General features: G+C 48.4%; 1 protein-coding gene across 3 annotated transcripts in view; it reads left to right on the forward strand.

The window, feature by feature from the left end:
- PHKB (phosphorylase kinase regulatory subunit beta) overlaps positions 1-20,948 on the forward strand; it is a 115,754-nt gene that overhangs the window by 59,854 nt on the left and 34,952 nt on the right. For all 3 annotated transcript variants that reach the window (XR_010747056.1, XR_010747055.1, XM_066349907.1), the window contains exons 13-16: positions 281-439; positions 11,199-11,293; positions 20,246-20,301; positions 20,807-20,900. Coding sequence is in view for 1 of the 3 variants with exons in the window: in XM_066349907.1 (XP_066206004.1) it covers positions 281-439; positions 11,199-11,293; positions 20,246-20,301; positions 20,807-20,900 (404 nt within the window). In the remaining 2 variants the exon portion in view is untranslated. The remainder of the gene's footprint in view (positions 1-280; positions 440-11,198; positions 11,294-20,245; positions 20,302-20,806; positions 20,901-20,948) is intronic.

Genomic DNA, 20,948 nt, shown 5'->3' on the forward strand with positions numbered 1-20,948 from the left:
CATTGTTAAAGAGGATTGTGTGCGCCCTGCCGGGCGGACGCTCACCTAGCACGCTGTTAGATTAGTGTTTACAGCTCAGGAAGCCCCTTCCCGGTGCTCCCGGCAGCTTCTGATCTGAAAGGGGCCCCTCTGGCTGGATTTCTGTAGCCCGTCCACTCCTTTCCCTTCTGTACAGCCCCCCCCCCCCCCCACTGTCCAATCACTGCCGATTCTCCAGGGGAAACTTTGGGGAAGACACTGATTTGTCGTGTTTTAAAATATTTATTTTTGAACTCCCTAGGTTACCCTGTGGTACCAAAGTACTACTACGTGCCGGCTGATTTTGTAGAACTCGAGAAAAGAGACCCTGGTAGCCAAAAGCGATTTCCTAGCAACTGCGGCCGTGACGGAAAGCTGTTTCTCTGGGGACAAGCCCTTTATGTCATCGCAAAACTCCTGGGTGAGTGGGGAAGGCGGGAGTGTTCTCCGCTTGTTATCAAGCCCGTAGAAGTAAGTACATCCTGGCTGATACTTTTCTTGGATTTCGGCGGAGTTCATGCTGTTAAGAGGTCTTGGAGGAATTTCTTGGTATGTAAAAGTATATAGTCCGTTTACTTCGCTGAAGGATAATGGACAGTTTCTGGGACAACAGTCAAACAGGTGGGGTTCCGCTGCGGTCATTTAAGGGGCTGCCTTCAGCTTAGCGGAGTGTTTCCTAGCAGAAGGCTGTAGGAACTTTGAGTCACTTTTATACAACATAGTAAAATTCTGATTTACTGTCACGGTCATATTTGGTCATAGCTTTAGTGAACCACTCGCCAAAGGGGATCGCTTATCGCAAAGTTCTCTTCTTTCGAGTAAATATACAGGTTGGCAGTTCACTCAGGGAGCTAGACGTTAATGAGACCATTATTCCTAGTTCTCTGAAGAATTATTTTTCAGCTACTCCAAAAACTTCAGCTGAAAAGGACTACTCTGGACCCATTGAGATGTAGGCTCATTTAATGAGCACAGAAAGAGCATCTTTCTGCACCATGCCTTGCTAAAATTTCAAGTATTTATCAGCATTTCCAGCAAAAAGGCTATCGTGTGAAAGTCAGGACCCCTGTATGGCTGACAGATAATGAAACAGGCTGGTGGTAAACGCTCTCCCCACACTAGAAGAACCACTTTACTGAAGGAGAGCGATACTGTCTCTGTTGTTCCTAGCACCACTGCCTCAGAGCTCGATTCTTGTGGCTGTAGGGGTAATCATGGTTGGTTTATTTTTTTGCATCTCTTTAGGGAAGGGTATTTCACAGTCCTGATTTCCAATTCAAGCCTCACACAAATAATATATAAGAGCCCCTAGACTCTCACCAGAGAAGAGAGAATTAGGTTAATGCTATTAGCAATTTTCTCGTCTCCTCACTGTATTTTCTGGGTCTCCATATAAACTTAATGCTAATTGAAAAACGAGAAGAAAAAATTTCTTCCACTAAATGGGCAGCTTTTGGTAAAGGGTTCACATTACTTCTGCAGATGTTGCTTTTACGGAAAAGAAAAGGAAAAGAAAAAACACATTCATGGGCTAGTTTTGTTAGAATCAAGCCCAAGTTGGTAAGGTTATCTGTGGTTGGAATGTTACTTTTTATCTCTCTGGCATGGATACATAGAAGCCTTATCAGTACTCCCAGGTAAATGAGGAGTTAGCATGTGTGCGGACAAGGATTTCCACATCAGACTTATTCATTCTGTCCACCGCACTTGGACATTAGAAATGAGCGTGCCTGACCAGGCAGTGCGCAGTGGATGGAGCGTCGGACTGGGATGCGGAAGACCCAGGTTCGAGACCCCGAGGTTGCCAGCTTGAGCGTGGGCTCATCTGGTTTGAGCAAAGCTCACCAGCTTGGACCCAAGGTCACTGGCTCAAGTAAGGGGTTACTCAGTCTGCTGTAGCCCCATGGTCAAGGCACATATGAGAAAGCAGTCAATGAACACCTAAGCTGTCACAACGAAAAACTAATGATTGATGCTTCTCATCTCTCTCCGTTCCTGTCTGTCTGTCCCTGTCTATCCCTCTCTCTGACTCTCTCTATCTCCGTAAAAACAAACAAACAAAAAACAAACAAACAAAAAAGGAAATGAGCATGATAAAAAGCTGTGATTCTGGCCATGGTCGGTTGGCTCAGTGGTAGAGTGTCAGCCCAGCATGTGGAAGTCCTGGGTTCGATTCCCGGTCAGGGCACACAGGAGAAGCGCCCATCTGCTTCTCCACCCCTCTCCCTCTCCTTCCTCTCTGTCTCTCTCTTCCCCTCCCGCAGCCGAGGCTCCACTGGAGCAAAGTTGGCCTAGGCGCTGAGGATGGTTCCATGGCCTCCGCCTCAGGCACTAGAATGGCTCCGGCAGTAATGGAGCAACGTCCTAGATGGGCAGAACATCGCCCCCTGGTGGGCATGCTGGGTGGATCCCAGTTGGGCACATGTGGGAGTCTGTCTCATTTCAGGAGGGAAAAAAAGAAAAAGAAAAGCTGTGATTCTGCGATGGGACACTGGTCCCTGGAACGAGGGGCTGGAGCTCCAGCCCTTGATCTTGCTTGTGGCTGTACGTCCCACCTGAGGTTGATAGCAGCTAGAAAGAGTGCTGTTTGAGCAAAGCCCCTGGACACAGCTGAGAAGGCCAGTGAACTGGGAATGCAGAAATGGCCGTACTCCACGTAAGCAAATTGAGCTTAAAAAAATGAAAAGATTAAAAACGGTATCAGTCAGTAAAAAATAACATTGGACCTTCCTCATGCCAAAATCAATGTATGGAAGGTAAATAGATTTTGAATGTAAATAGCATTTTCTTAGTTTAAGACCGGAGTGAACAGAAATAGTCCAGATCATGCTTTCATCTCTGTTTCGTGATCAAAAAGAAGATGAAAGACTTCAAAGAAGAGTCCGTTCCTCTTTTCCCTGCCGAGCTCCCGAAAAGGCAGCAGAGAACCTGCAGCAGGTGCGTGGGGAATGACGGCGCCCACGCCCAGCGGTCCGAGGCTGGGAGAGACGCCAGGCGGCCGGCGCTCTGCCCCAGCGGGGGTCGTCTGGCGAACGGTTCAGGGGAACGAGAGCTCAGAAGGTTGAACCCTCCAGTTGATCTTCCCTATTGTACACTTGCCCCAAGAACCCTCAAGCCTCTGGGGACGTCATTAAGATCCCAGACACCGCCGGCTCGATGAACAAAGCCTCTTTTATGCCTTAGAGGGGCCCCAGTCAGACACTTGTTTGACAATATTTTGTGGGCAGTTGGTTGGAGTTACATAAAAATAATAGAACAGTGAAGCTTTTACAACAGTCTGTAAAGGTAGATGGCTACTAACTAACGCAGGCGAGCTTGTGTCCAGTGGAACCTGTCGGAATACTCTGCTCTGTGTGTGACTTGGCGAATGATGGACAGCAAACACGGTGTGGCTTCTGTGCCATCGTCACAGCAGAACGACTCAGTGCGCTATTTCGTGGCCCAGGGCCTCAACCACCCACTGTGTTCTCAGAAAATACTTAATTATTACAGCAGTTTTTTTTTCTTTCGAAAAATTAGACTTTGAGGAAAACATCGTTTGCTATAAAATAGGGAAATAAATTTTAGACATGTTTATTTTAAACCAAATAAGATGTATTAAGATATAACATTTGACTTGTCTTAAAATGAAATGATCACTAACTATATGTTCAGTTATTAAATAAATGGAAGTTTGAACCTGTTCATGTAAGAGGTGGTCAGTTTGAATAAAGCAGTGGATCCTTTTCAGTTCTTTGGAAAAAAATAACTTTAAAAGTGTTTATCACATAATATCTTTTCTTATTCAATATTCTTTAAAGAGAGACACTAACATATCAGTTGTTTAGCTTAAAGGAAATCTGACTTACAGAGAGTGTGTATAAACATTTATAACCCCACCCTCAAATATATTAGTAACACTGAATATGGAAGCAGCAGACCCGTGCCTCTCAGGGGACTCTGCATGCTCACTGTCAGACTGCTTCCCAGGACTGCGAACAGCCACACCTGCCAGAGAATGTCAGGTTCTGTGCTCTGCCCTGGACAACTGCCGGGGTCCAGCCCCGGGGGGAAGGATCCAGGGGTCCCACAGGAAGAGACGGCGTCAGCACGAATCGAGTGAGAGAGCCGAATTCTTTTCTTTCTCTTTATTCTCCAGTTAGCATTTACTGCCAGGCATCTCTACCAAATGCTGGTCTAGCTTTCCTTTTATGCTCACACACTAAGTTACAATCACATGGTATTCAGAATACATTGATCAATCATTGTTTTTGTATCACTATGCTTACATCTATAAATCAGGTGGTAAGTCATTCAAAGTACAGTTATACAGTACAATCACTTGAACAGCAAGAACAATGTTGGAACAGACTTCTAAAAAGTCAGTACTGAATAACAACTCTACCTTACCTATGATGCTATTGTCTAATCAAATTTTATTTTTTACTATATTCGTACACTAGTTAAGTTTTAACTTTACTTTTCTCAGAATGTTCCACCACCTGCAGGTCAGGTATGCAAGAAGAATGGAAAGTTTCTTTATTCTACTACATGAAAGGGCTAAGGAGGAAAAGTAAGGAGGAAAAGTGATGAATTAAGTGAAGGCTGAAAGGTGCTCTGTGTATAGCTACTGTTTCCTACCTATTCATAAGTCACAATCTATTCTTTCTAACATGATTAATAAAAAGAAGTTCTCCTACCAACTTAACCCTTTATGAGGGATATCATAGCCAGCCTCTTATGTCTATGAGCCCAGTTCAAGGGGCTTACAGGCTTTTCTGTGGAACTCACACCCTCTGTCTCATTTCCAAAGAAATTACTATGAATCTACAGGGAAAGCACGGTACTATTATCCCTGTGCCATAAATGATAGCACACACCCAGAAAAGGGGGGATATAAGGCCAGATTAATTCAAAAAGGTCAAAAGGGGGAAGTATCGTTGTGCCTCTCCTCCGCGGTGACTTTGTCAACCCGCAGCTGTTAGTCTTCACTGCGGTGACTTTATTAACCAGCAGCCATTGGTCTTCTTCTGCTGTGACTTTGTCAACCAGCAGTTGTGGATCTTCTTCTGCTGTGACCTTGTTAGCCAGCACTAGTGGATCGGCTCCCGACAGACAACTGTCATCCTGAGTAACCCTCCTACCTTCTCTGTGGAATGAGTTCTACGTGTCATCACTGAGGCTCAAAAGAACTTAGCAACTCACTCCAGGTCACACAGCCCGTGGCTGGCGAGACTGTATTGATTTATTCAGGAATCTGCAGGGATCGCGTCACCTGTGGCCTTCATGGCATTAAATACACTCATTAAAAATAAGTACTTTGTGGCCCTGGCTGGTTGGCTCAGCAGTAGAGCATCGGCCTGGCATGTGGAAGTCCAGGGTTCAATTCCCAGTCAGAGCATGCAGGAGAGGTGCCCATCTGCTTCTCCACCCTTCTCCCTCTCATTCCTCTCTATTTCTCTCTTTCCCTCCCGCAGCCAAGGCTCCACTGGGGCAAAGTTGGCCCCGGACACTGAGGATGGCTCCATGGCCTCTGCCTCAGGTGCTAGAATGGCTCCAGTAGAAACGGAGCAATGCCCCAGATGGACAGAGCATTGCCTTGGGCGCATGCGGGAGTCTGTCTCTCTGCCTCTGGCTTCTTACTTCAGAAAAATAATAAATAAATAAATAGAATAAGTACTTTGCTAACTTAATAAGATTTTACTTTGTATCTTATATTCATTTACATGCTGATTATTAAAAGCATATTTCTTCGTCATTTCTCTGTCCTCCGTAGAATGTCTAGGTCATCTGCTGTGCCCGTTGAACCTTGGTTTTATGGTTCTTCTCATCAGTCTGCGTGGGTGTTTGCATGTCAGGTGTTCTAAGCCGGTCCGGCCTTCTCCTGGTTTCTTTACCTTTAAACTTCACTCATGCCTGACCTGTGGTGGCGCAGTGGATAAAAGCGTTGACCTGGAAATGCTGAGGTCACCGGTTCAAAACCCTGGGCTTGCCTGGTCAAGGCACATATGGGAGTTGATGCTTCCAGCTCCTCCCCCCTGTCTCTCTCTCCTCTCTATCTCTCTCTCTCCCTCTCTCTCTCCTCTCTAAAATGAATAAATAAATAAATAAAAATTTTAATAAAAAATAAATAGATAAATAAACTTCACTCATGCTGGTTTTCAATGGATAAGATGTAAAATCTTTATATATATATATATACATATATATATATATTCAGAGCTATCATTTTCTTTCTAAAATTTACCACAGAATTTAGCATTCAACCTTAGAAAGTTCATCCCTGTCAATCCATTGAGTTAAGAATATGTATGTATATTTGAAATTTGGAGTATAAGGTATAAGGCTCCAGGATCTACATTTTGTTTCTTTCCGTAGCTCATTTCTTTTTCATTTTTATAAAATTTCCAATTCCATTTGACATTTAATATTATTTTATATTAGTTTCTGGTATGCGGCCTAGTGGTTAGACATATATGTAACTCATGACGTGTTCTCCCTGAGAAGCCTCGCAGGGGCCTGTCACCCCATGTAGTTATTAGTGTCACTGCTGGCTGTATTCTCCATGCTGTGCTACACATTCCTGTGGTCTCCAGGGCTTGTTTCTCAGTACCTATGTTACTATGTGTCGCTGCAGCCTGCCGCACATTGGTTAGGCTTTGAAGCGCATGATTCTACCCTGGAAATATCTATGGAACCTGTCTTAGTGTGTCCTGTGTAATTTCGGTGTCCTGGTACAAAAAAGATTATTTGTTCTGTTAAATATTTCTTAAATCATCGTTTCATTAAAGAAACAAAAATTCTTCTTAATATGCTCTTTATACTTTCAACAGTTATTCTTTGAGTTCAACTCAGAGTATACTTCATAAATCTTTCTGTGCACAAAAAAATGCAGATATTAGTGCCCTGATCTGCCCTCTAAGGGTTTAAAGACAGCTCTTCTATTTAGAGCAATGCTTGGTTGTCTGTGAGGAGTGCTCCCAGACCGGGAACTGCAGAAAGGCACCGTCTCCTGTCCTTGCTCTTTTCGTGTAGGTAGTCTGTGTCCATTCGTTCAGGCTTGTCTGTCTCCACCGCGACACAGGGCCACAGAATTGGCACAGCGAGGAGCCCCGTTTGGCTTCCGGATGATATAAATCAGTGCGGCAAGAAAAAAAGAATCTATTACCTTGACCTTTTAAGGTATTAGTCACTTTTAATCATGACAGAAATGAAAGTAACAATGATAGCAATTAATGTTTCCAAATGCGTGAACCCACCCATTTATTATTAGTTTGTTTTTTATGTCTCTTGAGTGCCTACGAGACGCCTGGTGCCCGTCGGGTCCCAGGGGAGCCCGTCAGCTAGGCACACAGAGGCCGTGCAGGGAGGAGATGAGACGGTGTGCAAAGAAATACGCTTCTTCAGAAGACTTGGCTATTTTATTCCTATCAGTTTTGATAGATAAGTATTTATACTTTCCAAGGATATAAGGTTTCTTAATTTATCTGTCATCATTTATAATTAACAAAATAATAAAGATAGAATTTCATTTCTGTGGCAAGACAGTGAGACATTAATTATGTAAAACACTTGTTGGTAGTGGAAATTTTTCCACGTCTCGATGATCAGACAAATGAGATAGAGAAATAATTTGCTGCTATTTAGAATATCACTGTCCTCATCAACCCAGCGTCATGAGCTAAACTGGTATTAATAAATTGAAATCATAGGACTTTAGCCTATGGTGGTTCGGTTTCAATTTTGCAAAAATATGATCTTTCTGAGAGCGAGAAAAGAATGTTCTCTAAATGTGCTCCCTCATCTGGTAGGAAAACCACGACCTGTTAGGCTTGATTTGTTTGTTTATTGTCCCCCCCGCCCCCCGGTATCTCTTCGCACCCATGTTGTATAGAAGAATGTCATCGTTCTCAAAGGGCGAGGGTCAGTCCCTGCGTGTGAAGCTCAGCCCTGTCATTTACCAGCCGTGTGGGCAAGTTGCTTAACCGCTCAGTGCCTCCATTGCGTCACTTGTTCAAGGATGAGGGTGTTGTGAGGACTGATGAGCAAACGCACGTGAAATACCAGACGACGCCAGAAACGGGGCAGACGCTGTGACTCAGTCCCTGGGGTGGTGGCAGCGGCTGCTCCTCCTTCCCCTCCTTATTCTGTTATTAATATCACTGTTGTTACTACTATTAAAGACATCTGCCCAGCATTACTAGAAAGCCACTGGTGATTTTGTCTAATGGATAACGTTGCCCGTGTGCCGGCAAGTTACCCGGGAACAGAGACACAATGAGAAACCCCCCCCGAAGCTGCGAGGAAATTACAAGCATTTTTGTGTGTGTGTGGCAGACTCCCTGCTCTGTTTCTTGAGCGTTATTCACTGCCTAAAAGCTGAGGAAATGAGGTGTAATTCTTTCTTCAGTAAGTATTAAACACGGGTGAATTTATTCAAGAAGTCAGCATGGTGTCGTGTTTTTCTTGCACTATTAGTGTAGAACTGGAGGCCCAGAGCCACGTGAGCCTGTTTCCGTAGCTTGCGGGCAGAGGGATGGAAGGCAGGTGCTGACTCCCGGTGGGAGAAGTGGGCGTCTTTCTCTTTTTTTTTTTTTTTCCTGTTACTCAGTTACCTTTCACCTGTCCGAGCATATAGCTAAGGTGACTTGATAGATGAGCCATGGCTGAGTCAGAGAGGATGCCCTGCACACATTTGCACAGAATCTGCCCACTTGTACTCTGGCGGGTGTGTGCAGAATCGCATTCGAGGGGAGCACCCCGCCACCCCCACCGCATTCCCAGCATGGTCCCCTCAGGCCCATGGAGAATCCCCGCTCCCAGCAGCCTCTGGTGCTGGTGGGCCTCTCGGAGTGCGTCAGAGAACTGCTTCCCTGGTGCTTCTGCCCCCCCACACACACCCTGCGTGCCTCCCTTGCCGTGTCCCTGGGTTTGCTCAGAAGTTGCCACCAGGGACTCTCTCCTCCTCGTGGGAAGGGCTTCCCTGCTCACAGACGGCAGCAGTGGAAGTCACTGCCCTGTGCTGCTCGGTGCCCTGTCAAAACCGCCCCGTCTCAGACATCCCCTTGAGAAGTTAGTATTAGGGAAAACACTCAGTCTCCCCGTGTGAACTGGTTCCTTCTTTGAGAATGCAAGTGCGTTGTGTTTAGAACAGCTTTATCGAGGTTTAAATACGCACCATACGGTGTACCTAAGATCACAATGCAGTGGTTTTTACAATAGTATATTCAGAGAGTGTTGTGCAGCCATTGCCACCATCAGTTCTAGAATATTTTCATCACCCTCCCAAAACCTCGTGCCCTCTAGTGGTTACCCCCACGCCCCCCTACCAGTGCCCTCTTCCCCCCAGCACCAGACAATTGCTGATCCATTTTCTGTCTATGGGTTTGCCACTTCCGACAGCTCATCTGCCTCACATCATGTCATGTGTGGCCCTTTGTGCCTGGCTTCTGTCCCCTCGCCTGTTTTCAAGGTGCATCAGCACTGCATTCCTTTTAGTGGCAGAATAACATCCCGTGATGCCTGTTTGGGCTGTTTCCCCTTTTCCGCTGTTATGAGTGACCTTGCTGTGAACTTTCTTGTGCGGCTTATTGTTCGACACTGGTTTTCATTTCTCTTGGGTGTCTACCTAGGGATGAAATTGCTGGGTCACAGGGTAACAGTTGGGGCAATTGTAGACCACTTTCCAAAAATGGCTGTATCATTTTGTCGTCTGACCAGCCATGTCTGAGGGTTGTCATTTCTCTGTGTCCTTTCCAATGCCTGTTCTTGTCTGTTATTTTTATCACGGTTAATCCCATTGGATGTGAAGTGGTGTCTCACTGTGGTTTGGATAAGCATATCCCAGATTTTGCTTGCTAGTATTTTTGTTAAGGGTTTTTGTATCTATATTTAGAAGAGATATTATTTTGTAATTTTCTTTCCTTGTGGTGTCTTTGATTTTGGTGGCAGGGTGATACTGGCCTCTTAGAATGAATTGGGAAGTGTTTCCCTACTATTTTTGGGAAAAGTTGATGAAAGATTGATTTTAATTCTTGCACTGTTTGGTAGAATTCACCAATGAAGTAATCTGGTCCTGGGCTTTTTTTTTTTTTTTTTTTAATGGGAAGTTTTAGTCACTTGTTACAGATTTGTTCAGATTTTATTTTCCCTCTTGAGTCACTTTTTATAATGTCTGTATTTTTAGGAATTTGCCACATCCATGTAGGTTATCTAAATTATTGGCGTACATTTGTTCATAGTATTCCCTTACAATCTGTAAGGTTGGAAGTAATGTTCCTGCTTTCATCCCTGATTCAGTAATTTGAGTCTTTGTCTTTACCTTGATCTGTCTAGCTAAAGATCTGTCAGTTTTTTATCTTTTCAGGGTTCTACTTTAGGTTTCCTTTGTTTTCTCTATTGTTTATACTCTATTTCAGTAAGTCCCATTTTCATATTTATTATTTTCTTTTGCTTACTTTTGATTCAGTTAGCTCTTTTTCACCCACTGTCCTAAGGTATAAGAATAGATTATTGATTTGAGATTTTTCTTCTGTTTTAATATAGGCATCTTATGGCTATAACTTTATCTCTGAACATTGCTTTAGCTGCATCCCATAGGTTTGGGTATATTGTGTCTTCATTTTTAATCATCTCATTAGAAAGTACATTAGAAATTATTTTCAAATTTTCCTTTTGATTTTTTTTGACCCATTTGTTATGTCTGAGTACGTTTTTCTAATTTTCATGTATTTGTGAATTTTTAAAACTTTTTTCTGTTACTGATTTCTAATTTCATTCTATTGTGGTCAAAGAACATATTTTGTATGATTTTAATCCTTTTAAGTTTATTGAGGCTTGTTTTATGGTCTAGCATGTGGAATATATTCAGGTGGATTGAGAAGAATATAGAGTCTGCTCTTGTTGATAAAATGTTCTATAAATATCTCTTCGGTTTTGCTGGTTTAGCAGGGGTCCCTAAACGTTTTACACAGGGGGCCAGTTCACTGTCCCTCAGACCATTGGAGGGCTGCCACATACAGTGCTCCTCTCACTGACCACCAATGACAGAGGTGCCCCTTCCAGAAGTGCGGCGGGGGCCGGATAAATGGCCTCAGGGGGCCGCATGCGGCCCGCGAGCCGTAGTTTGGAGACTCCTGGTTTATAGTGTTGTATGGATACATTTTTGGTAATGTTCTTTTCCCTCTCTTTTTTTTTTTCAGCTGATGAACTAATCAGCCCTAAAGACATCGATCCTATCCAGCGTTACATCCCACTACAGAGCCAGCGTAATGTGAGCATGCGGTTTTCCAATCAGGTAAAGAGCTGCTGTATTTCTTACGTTAGACTCACCCAAAGGTATTTAAAGCTTAATCGAAGAAGACATTTTGTTCTGAATAGGGTTGTCATTGCTCCTTCTGAGGGCAAGGCTTCTCCCTCTTCCAGTTTGTGAAAATTTACTTGTTTGTATGTCAACTATACTTTAATTTAAAAAAAATTACTTGTGGTAAAGGGCTACCCATTCATAAAAAGGTATGAGTCAGATGTGTCCAGCATTGTGTCTGCCACATAAACATTGTCCTCTTCACTGTGGTTACACAGTGGGTCAGATGTCTTTGAGAAGATGCAGTATGAATGGGGGGGGTAGGGGGTAGATGAGGCAGACAGTTATAGAAGGGAGTGGGTCCCCTGGGAGGCCCCGTGCTCCATGTTTCTCCAGCGCCGTATCTCCGTGACAGGACTGAGTGACTAACAGAGTTGTTCTTGGTACTTGGTGACATGTCGGGTGAAGGAATATTTTAATAGTTTTACATTTCGTCCTGTGGATTCAAATTATGCGGTGTCAACAAAGTAAGTGTTTGCAGGATCAGCAAGATTGATGCCAAGTTGGGCAAACCCTGGAGTCTTAAACGATACGAGTAACAGAGACGATTAAAATGAAAATGCGGAGGACGGTGGAGACGGCCCAGGGAGGAAGGGCATGAACCCCAGTGTGTGCCTGGGGTCCCAACCAGCTCACATTTATTTACTAAGAAGAGCAAGCTCCAGCCCTTTCAGAAGACGTGCTTTACCAAACTTAACTGCTGCTTTTATTTTTAAAAACACACATATACACAGCACATATATGCACACATGCTTGTTTTAATGAGCGGAAAGGAGCGCCAGCCCGATCCATTAGGGTCTGTCACACAAGGTCTTCGATTCTTTTGATGGTGTTCAACAAAACGTGTTGTTACTCTGAGTGGTTTGGGAGACTTGAAATAAATGTTAAGGTTTTCTCAAGAATATAAAACGTGTGTGTATTTACAGGGTGGAAATTTTTCACTGGCCTGCTGGCTCCTACGTCAGGTGGGGACGTGGCCCCTGCCTTGGTCACCACACGTGTCAGCGTAGTGCAGGTGCACCTTGCCGGGGGCGGAGGGGGGCAATGCAGGTGGTGGGAAGGGGAGGACAGAGGAACCTAGTCAGGAGGGGACACCGGGTCAGTGGTTGTGAAGGTGGGGAGAGTTTTCTCTGTGAGACGGTGACGGTGGTTTGGGGAGGCTGGTGCCCTGGTTTTCTGGGAGGAAGAGCACAGAGCTGGCAGAAACCCGGGTGCTGGTCTTCAGACCTTGCTGGGCTCGCCCGTGGTGCAGTCTGGTGAGTACAGTCTCCAAACGTGTCCACAGTGTAGTCTGCTGTCCTATAAAGTCACCTTTCTGAGCGTGGTTGGCCAGTCTTCTGGCACGTCCATTGCTGGCCCCCACGACCTAGGTCACTGGGAACCTTGAGTCCCTGCAGTGGACAGCGTGGCCAGGAAGCCAGATTGTGGGGCGTTACAGAGGGACTCCACAGGGGGAGGCCATCTGCTCACAGAGTGAGTTTGCCGCAGGCCCGGAACGGAGCCTGTCCGATGGAGCCGACTCACCGGGAAGCGCTCGGCAGGCACCCTGGACGTGCCCGCTTCCCTTTCTGTTCTCGGCTCAGAGCCGCCCACAGCTTTGACAGGGTTATTAGTCTTTGGCGATCTAAGGAAATTTTGCATGAGGCTCAGTTTTATTTGGTTCACTTCATTCTAATGCTCTCAAATAGTTTAGCCAAATTTGAGACAATTTTTACATAAAGGATTAAAAAAAGAAAAACTTCATTAGCTTGGCAAGGGAAGAAAGTATGTGTATGGGACCGAAGAGCCAGATTTATCTGCGAGCACGGGGGTGAATCTGTGTACCGAACAGAAGTTCTTATGATTGTTGTAATAAAGCAATAAATTAGTTAGGACTTCAGTCTTTAAGGAAAACGAGTCTCTTGTCAGTTAGTGTTTATACCAGAGCCAGTGAAATCTAAATGCCTTGATCAAAAATATCCAGAACTGAGAAAAGTTAAATTGGAAGTTAAAAAACAAAGAGCTTAAACACATTTAGTTACATCATTCCAATTAACCCACTGAACTTATAAAAATGAAAAGTTCCGATAATAGGCATGCAAGATAATTAAATATTTCACCTACAAGATGAAGACTTCTTTTTTTTAACATTATTTATTTATTTATTTTGAGAGTGAGAAAAGAAGGGAGAGAGGGTGAGAGCATCAACTCGTAGTTGCTTTCACTTTAGCTGTGCATCGATTGCTTCTTCTGTGTGCCTCGAGCAGGCTGTGCCCACGTCCCCTTGCTCGTGCCAGCGACCTCTGGGCTCAAGCTGGTGCGCTTTGGGATCCTGTGGATGGTCCCCCCACACAGGCCAGCAACCCGGCGCTGATGAGCCCGCGCTCAGAGCCAGCGACTTTGGGGCTTCGAACTGGCGACCTCAGCGTTACAGGTCTACGCTTTATCCACTGCACCATCGCCAGTCAGGCCAAGATGGAGACTGCTTATCGTCGTGGCTGAAATGTGACCACACATGTGGCCTGCCCATTCGTCTTCACCCGTCAGTGGAGTCACACACTTGACAGTTCTCGGAGGGCATGGGAAGGTGACTGCAGAGCCAGACAGACGAGCTGGCTGACCTCGTAGGGAGAACTCTAGACGTGATCAGCGCAGGGACTGGGTTCTGCTGCTGGCCTGCCACCCACCTGCTGCGGGGCCTGGACTGTTTCCCTGTCCGAGCCTTCGTCTCCTTGTCCCTTAGATGGAGTTCAGATTTTTATCAAGGAAACACGTTCCAGACAAAAGCTTAAGCCACGTTTCAGCGTGTAAGATAGTGTGGCTGCGTGCTTCTCGGCCAGAAGGGATGCCACCACCCAGGCCGCTGCCACAGGCCCCTGACGCCTGTCATCACCCACCCGCTCCCGATGGTGGAGACGTCCCCTCCATCTGTGACATGCTCACCCACAACTCCGGAGAGCTGAGCTGATCAGTGCCAGCACCAAAGGAGGAAAGCCCACGGCAGGTGGGCCCGACACACTGGTGTCCTTACCCCACGGTGCTGAGCACCTGGTTCCTCTGTCCCCCGTTAGAGGCCGTCACACCAGAGTGCTCTGAGATGACAGGGAAACCCTGCCTGTACCTGCCACCGCGGCCGCATTTTACCCGTCTTCCTGTCGGGCTCTGTGAGCTCCTTACTGTCGGTTCTCAGTCCAGTTGTGCTGAGAGCCGTGTGAGCGCCGTGGTCAGCGCCATGGTCAGTGCCTTGTGAGAGCCGTGGTCAGTGCCGTGGTCAGTGCCGTGTGAACCGTGGGCAGCTCCGTGGTCAGTGCTGTGTGAGCCCCGTGGTCAGCGCCATGGTCAGTGCCGTGTGAGCCCTGTGGTAAGCGCCATGGTCAGTGCCGTGTGAGCCCCGTGGTCAGCGCCACGGTCAGTGCCGTGTGAGCCCCGTGGTCAGCGCCACGGTCAGTGCCGTGTGAGCCCCGTGGTCAGCGCCACGGTCAGCGCCGTGTGAGAGCCGTGGGCAGCTCCGTGGTCAGTGCTGTGTGAGCCCCGTGGTCAGCGCCATGGTCAGTGCCGTGTGAGCCCCGTGGTCAGCGCCATGGTCAGTGCCGTGTGAGCCCCGTGGTCAGCGCCATGGTCAGTGCCGTGTGAGCCCCGTGGTCAGCGCCATGGTCAGTGCCGTGTGAGCCCCGTGGTCAGCGCCATGGTCAGTGCCTTGTGAGAGCCATGGTCAGCGCCCTGGTCAGTGCCGTGTGAGCCCCGTGGTCAGCGCCATGGTCAGCGCCCTGGTCAGTGCCGTGTGAGCCCCGTGGTCAGCGCCATGGTCAGCGCCATGATCAGTGCCTTGTGAGAGCCGTGGTCAGTGCTATGTGAGAGCTGTGGTCAGCCAGCTTCCTCCCCACCAGCCACACCCTCCTGCTCACGTTGTTTCCGGGAAACAGGCGGGACTTCTAGCACTGCCGTTTCTTTAAGATAAAAATACAGAAGCCCCAGTTATAGCAAGTGCTCAGAAGGGAGTGGAAACAGCTTTAGAAATCATTTCATTGTGACAGAGTGATGGTGGGTATTCTCCTCCATGATAATCACAGTTATTGAAAGGATGCTGTAAAAAAACAACTGATTTACTCCTTTAGGCATTTGAATGATGTGTCTGAAGTGCGGGGATCATTTTTCAAATTCACATGTTTGCCTTTTAACTAGAAAGCGTACACACCACTAACGCCATCTGTAAGCAGCGGGCTCCTGGGGGCCGTTTGCACCCAGCCTGCTCTGCCCCCCGGCCGAGCTGAGCCTTCTAACGATGCTCCACCTCGTCCCTCATAGTCATTCCTCATCACTCCTCGGACATTTCTACTCACCTGTCCTCCGGCCCCTGCGGGTTTTCTGCTCGCTGCCGCTTTGGCTTGGTGGGAAAAGTCAGAGCAAGAGGTAGTGTGACCCGGCAGGGACGCCGTGTGCGGACCGCGTGGCCCGTCCCGCGGCCCCCGCAGGACGCTGTATGGGTGCGCGTCTCCGCTGGGAATCGAGATGTATACAGCGTCTGCCTGGCCCTCGGGCTAATGAGGTTTTGCTGAAAAATGAGTGTCATGGAAAAAACGCTGGCTGTTGGCAGGACCTGCTGGTGAAGGCAGTGAGCATAAATGGGTGTCTGTGTGGCCCAAGCAGAGGCGTCCGGTGTTGCAGACACACCGCCCTGGAGACTACGACGCGGTCTCGGAGGCTGGCGGCCGCTGCTCTGACGACTCCTGTCTTTCCTCCCCTCTCTCCCTCCCGCTGGCCCTTCCTCCCGGGCAGCCCCGGGCCAGCAGCCCCAGTGCATGGCTCTGTGCTCATTCATGCAGTCAGTGACACATGGAACGCCGGGCCTCACGACAGACCCCGGTCCTACGAGGTGAAGTGAAGACAGAGCCACCGAGGCCAGGGCCCCACATGTGCTGCAAGATCAGGAAGTAAGAGTTTTACATGCTGTATCCATCATTTTATTAAAAAAGGTAATTTTTAAATTCAGTTGCCAAGAACCGAAGAATTATGTTCTATGAAAAAACAGATGAGAAAATAGTCGTGTTGTCGACAGCACTTGGAGTTCTCTGTTCTCCTAAAAGCTTGTCTCCCACGGATGACGAGTGGACTTGGTGGGACACAGAGGGCTTTGCTCCCCACTCTGCCGCCCACGGCTGTGACCCCTTCCACAGCCGCGTGATGGTTAATATGGCGAGCCGGCTAGACCGGTCAGACCTCGTTCTGGGCGAGGGGAGGGCGTTTCTGGAGGAGTGGCTTCCCCAGCGAGGTGCGGTGGCTTCCCCAGCGTGGTGCAGTGGCTTCCCCAGCGAGGTGCGGTGGCTTCCCCAGCGAGGTGCGGTGGCTTCCCCAGCGAGGTGCGGTGGCTTCCCCAGCAGGTGCGGTGGCTTCCCCAGCGAGGTGCGGTGGCTTCCCCAGCGAGGTGCGGTGGCTTCCCCAGCGAGGTGCGGTGGCTTCCCCAGCAGGTGCGGTGGCTTCCCCAGCGAGGTGCGGTGGCTTCCCCAGCGAGGTGCGGTGGCTTCCCCAGCAGGTGCGGTGGCTTCCCCAGCGAGGTGCGGTGGCTTCCCCAGCGAGGTGCGGTGGCTTCCCCAGCGTGGTGCGGTGGCTTCCCCAGCGTGGTGCAGTGGCGGGCCCAGCAGGTGCTGTGGCTTCCCCAGCGTGGTGCAGTGGCTTCCCCAGCGAGGTGCGGTGGCTTCCCCAGCGAGGTGCGGTGGCTTCCCCAGCGAGGTGCGGTGGCTTCCCCAGCGAGGTGCGGTGGCTTCCCCAGCGTGGTGCGGTGGCTTCCCCAGCGAGGTGCGGTGGCTTCCCCAGCGTGGTGCAGTGGCTTCCCCAGCGAGGTGCAGTGGCTTCCCCAGCGTGGTGGCCTCCTAGTGGCATAGTGAGGGGGCAGCAAGGGGCTCTGTCATGCTCCGGGCGCCACTCTGAGGGTGCCAAATGGTCCCCAAGACAAGCAAGAAAATCGTAGTAGAGTGTAGCTGGGGGGGCAGGGTGCCAATAAAGTGTCGTGCCCGGGGCGCCAGTTATGTTTGCTATGCCACTGTGGCCTCCCCCACAGGCCAGGCTACAACAGAGAGGCTGCCCTCTCTGTCTGACAGCGCCCAGCCCAGGACGCCGGCTTTCTTACCGCCCTTCCCTTTGAACGGGGTCTTGAGAGGCGGTGCTTAGCAATTTCTTCTCTCCCCACATCCTCAGCAAGTCTTTGCGACAGGGGCAACTGTTACATTCTCCGCAGAACTGATGTATTTGGGAGCCACCTCCTGCCCATCAAAGTCAACAGTCCTGTAGTAAATGATGGTATATCTATGAAATGGCCCTGCGGCCATTAAAAATATGAGGTCAACGGCCCTGGCCGGTTGGCTCAGCGGTAGAGCGTCGGCCTAGCGTGCGGAGGACCCGGGTTCGATTCCCGGCCAGGGCACACGGGAGAAGCGCCCATTTGCTTCTCCACCCCTCCGCCGCGCTTTCCTCTCTGTCTCTCTCTTCACCTCCCGCAGCCGAGGCTCCATTGGAGCAAAGATGGCCCGGGCACTGGGGATGGCTCTGTGGCCTATGCCTCAGGCGCTAGAGTGGCTCTGGTCGCAACATGGCGACGCCCAGGATGGGCAGAGCATCGCCCCCTGGTGGGCAGAGCGTCGCCCCTGGTGGGCGTGCCGGGTGGATCCCGGTCGGGCGCATGCGGGAGTCTGTCTGACTGTCTCTCCCTGTTTCCAGCTTCAGAAAAATGAAAAAAATATATATATATATATGAGGTCAAGATGGCAGGGAAATACTTTTACATGATAATAAACACGTATTTGAAAATGTGTCTATTGTCCATCTGTCTGAATAGACTCTAAACTCCTCAAGAAGGACACAAGCTCGTTAAGGTGGATGGCGAACTGGCACTTTCTGAAATGCTGGATTTTTGTAACAAAAGAACTCCTCAGCCATCTAACAGTCCCCCCCAGATGTGCAGGGTGACTGAGCTGGTGCGTGGGCATTTCAGGCCCGAGTGGTGTGCCATACAGAACAAACGGAAACAGCGCGCTCCTACACAGCCCTCTGACTCAAAAAGGCGGTACCCGTTTGCTAATCAGGAGCTGGGCGCCGCCTTGTTTATTGTCATTGAAGTAGCATCTGCACTGTAGTAAGTGCACTCACCTGCTTTTTAGGGAAGAACTCTGGTGGTCCAGCAGACCGTAGCTAATGGCCCACTCTGAGGGGAGCCCCTGTGGGTGAAGCAAAGCCTTCACTCCATCCGAGGGCAGTGAGGCTCGGTGTTTCCACTTGTCCTTAGAAATCTCGACAGGCCTCGGAATAACTCATTTTTTAAAATCTTTTTGAATAACATGAACTGTTAAGGTCTTTATCTAATAGAAATAAAATTTATAGCATTTAAAATATATATTGATTTTTGTTTGGTTGTTACGTCCTATTTTCTTCTTTTGTGTTTATTTTTCTTTTTTATTGAATTTATTGGGGTGGCATTGTGTTGGTAAAACTATATGGGTTTCAGGAGTCCGATTCTAGACACGTCAGCTGTATGCTGCACTGTGTGCTCACCGCCCCACGTCAGGACACAGCTGTATGCTGCACCGTGTGCTCACCGCCCCACGTCAGGACACGTCAGCTGTATGCTGCACCGTGTGCTCACCGCCCCACGTCAGGACACATCAGCTGTATGCTGTACTGTGTGCTCACCGCCCCACGTCAGGACACAGCTGTATGCTGCACCGTGTGCTCACCGCCCCACCTCAGGACACGTCAGCTGTATGCTGCACCGTGTGCTCACCGCCCCACGTCAGGACACGTCAGCTGTATGCTGTACCGTGTGCTCACCGCCCCACGTCAGGACACGTCAGCTGTATGCTGTACCGTGTGCTCACCGCCCCACGTCAGGACACGTCAGCTGTATGCTGTACCGTGTGCTCACCGCCCCACGTCAGGTTTCCTTCCAATTACGTAAATCATGTGGAAGTCTGCCTAAACTGGCATTTTCATGACAATTCTGGGAACCATGCCTTTGATGGTCTGATTTTTACTGGCGATATGTGTATTCTGGTATTTATTGCCTTCCATCATATGTAAATTTGAGCGGCATCCTGAATACCCTGGAATTGACTGGCGGTAAATCAAGCGTTTTAAAGCATACTATTGGGAATGTTGGGTTCATTACTATAAAGAAATTATATTTGACCAGTATTCTCAGAGCTTCCTAATACTGTGATTTATTGGGGCCTCTTAACGTTCTCTGTTAATAATATATAGTCTCCATGTATAATACATGCTATAGCGATCTTTTTCACACAGGAAAGAGTGGCACATGTCCAACGCTCTCTTTGATTAGAACTATTAAGCCCAACAGCTTGTATTTAATGAGCGCAGTGCTAATTATATCATCAACTGGGTACTTTTTTTTCCTTTACCATAGGAACTATATATTAGAAGAAAGCTATTTTGATGGATAAGGTGCAAAAGGAAAATTGGCTAACAAGAAAGGGAATAGCCTCATCTGTGGTTAAGATGTCAATGAATAATTTTGACTCGCAATCATTTCATTCTCACCGAGAATGCATAAATTGAATTTTATTTTTAGTTCCTCCTCTTCCCTTCAGAGTTCAATGATGGAGAATGAACCTCGGTCCCCAAACCACTCTTCTGCATCATTTAAAAGCGCCCGACAGGCTAGCCCCTCTGGTCGTGGGGTGATTTATGGTTTTCCATTCCTTGGAGTTCCATTACTGTGTACACCATCACACTGATCAGCAGGCAGTGGAGAGTAAGGCAGGAGAGGCGGACTCAGCCCGCTGCTGCCCATCATTTTAATGAACTGCTGAGAGATGGTTAGCACTGTCCTTGACTCTCCCAGCAGCCGGTGATGACCAGATCTCCTAACACGTCCCTCCCCTCCCTCATTCTGCATTGCAGGGCCCACTGGAAAATGACCTGGTAGTTCACGTCGCCCTCATAGCAGAAAGCCAACGGTACGACGTCCGGATGGGCGGTTTGTTCTTCTGCGGGGCGGGGAGGGAGGCTTGTTGCTTTCTGCTTACAATGTTGCGTAGGGTGGTAGAGGTTAAGTTCATAGATAGACCCCCTGGCAGGGTGTGCAGGATGTCGTTACTGGCACTTTAAATGCCGGAACAATAGACTTTTCATGTTGAACAATAATTTTGTTTTAGTTGATGTGAATATTGAAGACCGGCAGTGCCAGGGCTGTCTGGAGTGCAGTTTGGCGACATTAGTACAAACTGATGACAGGGATTCCCCAGATCAGCACCTACCCTGTCCCCAAAGCTCCCCCTTGACATTTCGTGGAGAGCCCCGAAGGCCTCTGATGTCGGGGCGGACGGCGTACTGCTCGCTAACGCATTCAAACATGATCACGTCAGCATGGGCTCTGCCTCCCGCTCTGCCAGCTTCCCTGCTCGTCAATGCGTTGTCTCAGAATGTCTCTCTCTCTCTTCTCTCTCTCTTCTCGTTCTTCAGCCTTCAGGTTTTCCTCAACACGTACGGCATTCAGACCCAGACTCCTCAGCAGGTGGAACCCATTCAGATATGGCCGCAGTCGGAGCTCGTGAAGGTGGGTGGCTCTGTTCTCCTACGGTCCACTCTGTGGGCTACAAGCACC

The sequence above is a fragment of the Saccopteryx leptura genome, chromosome 9 (genome assembly GCF_036850995.1).
Source record: "Saccopteryx leptura isolate mSacLep1 chromosome 9, mSacLep1_pri_phased_curated, whole genome shotgun sequence".
Classification (NCBI taxonomy): Eukaryota; Metazoa; Chordata; class Mammalia; order Chiroptera; family Emballonuridae; genus Saccopteryx; species Saccopteryx leptura.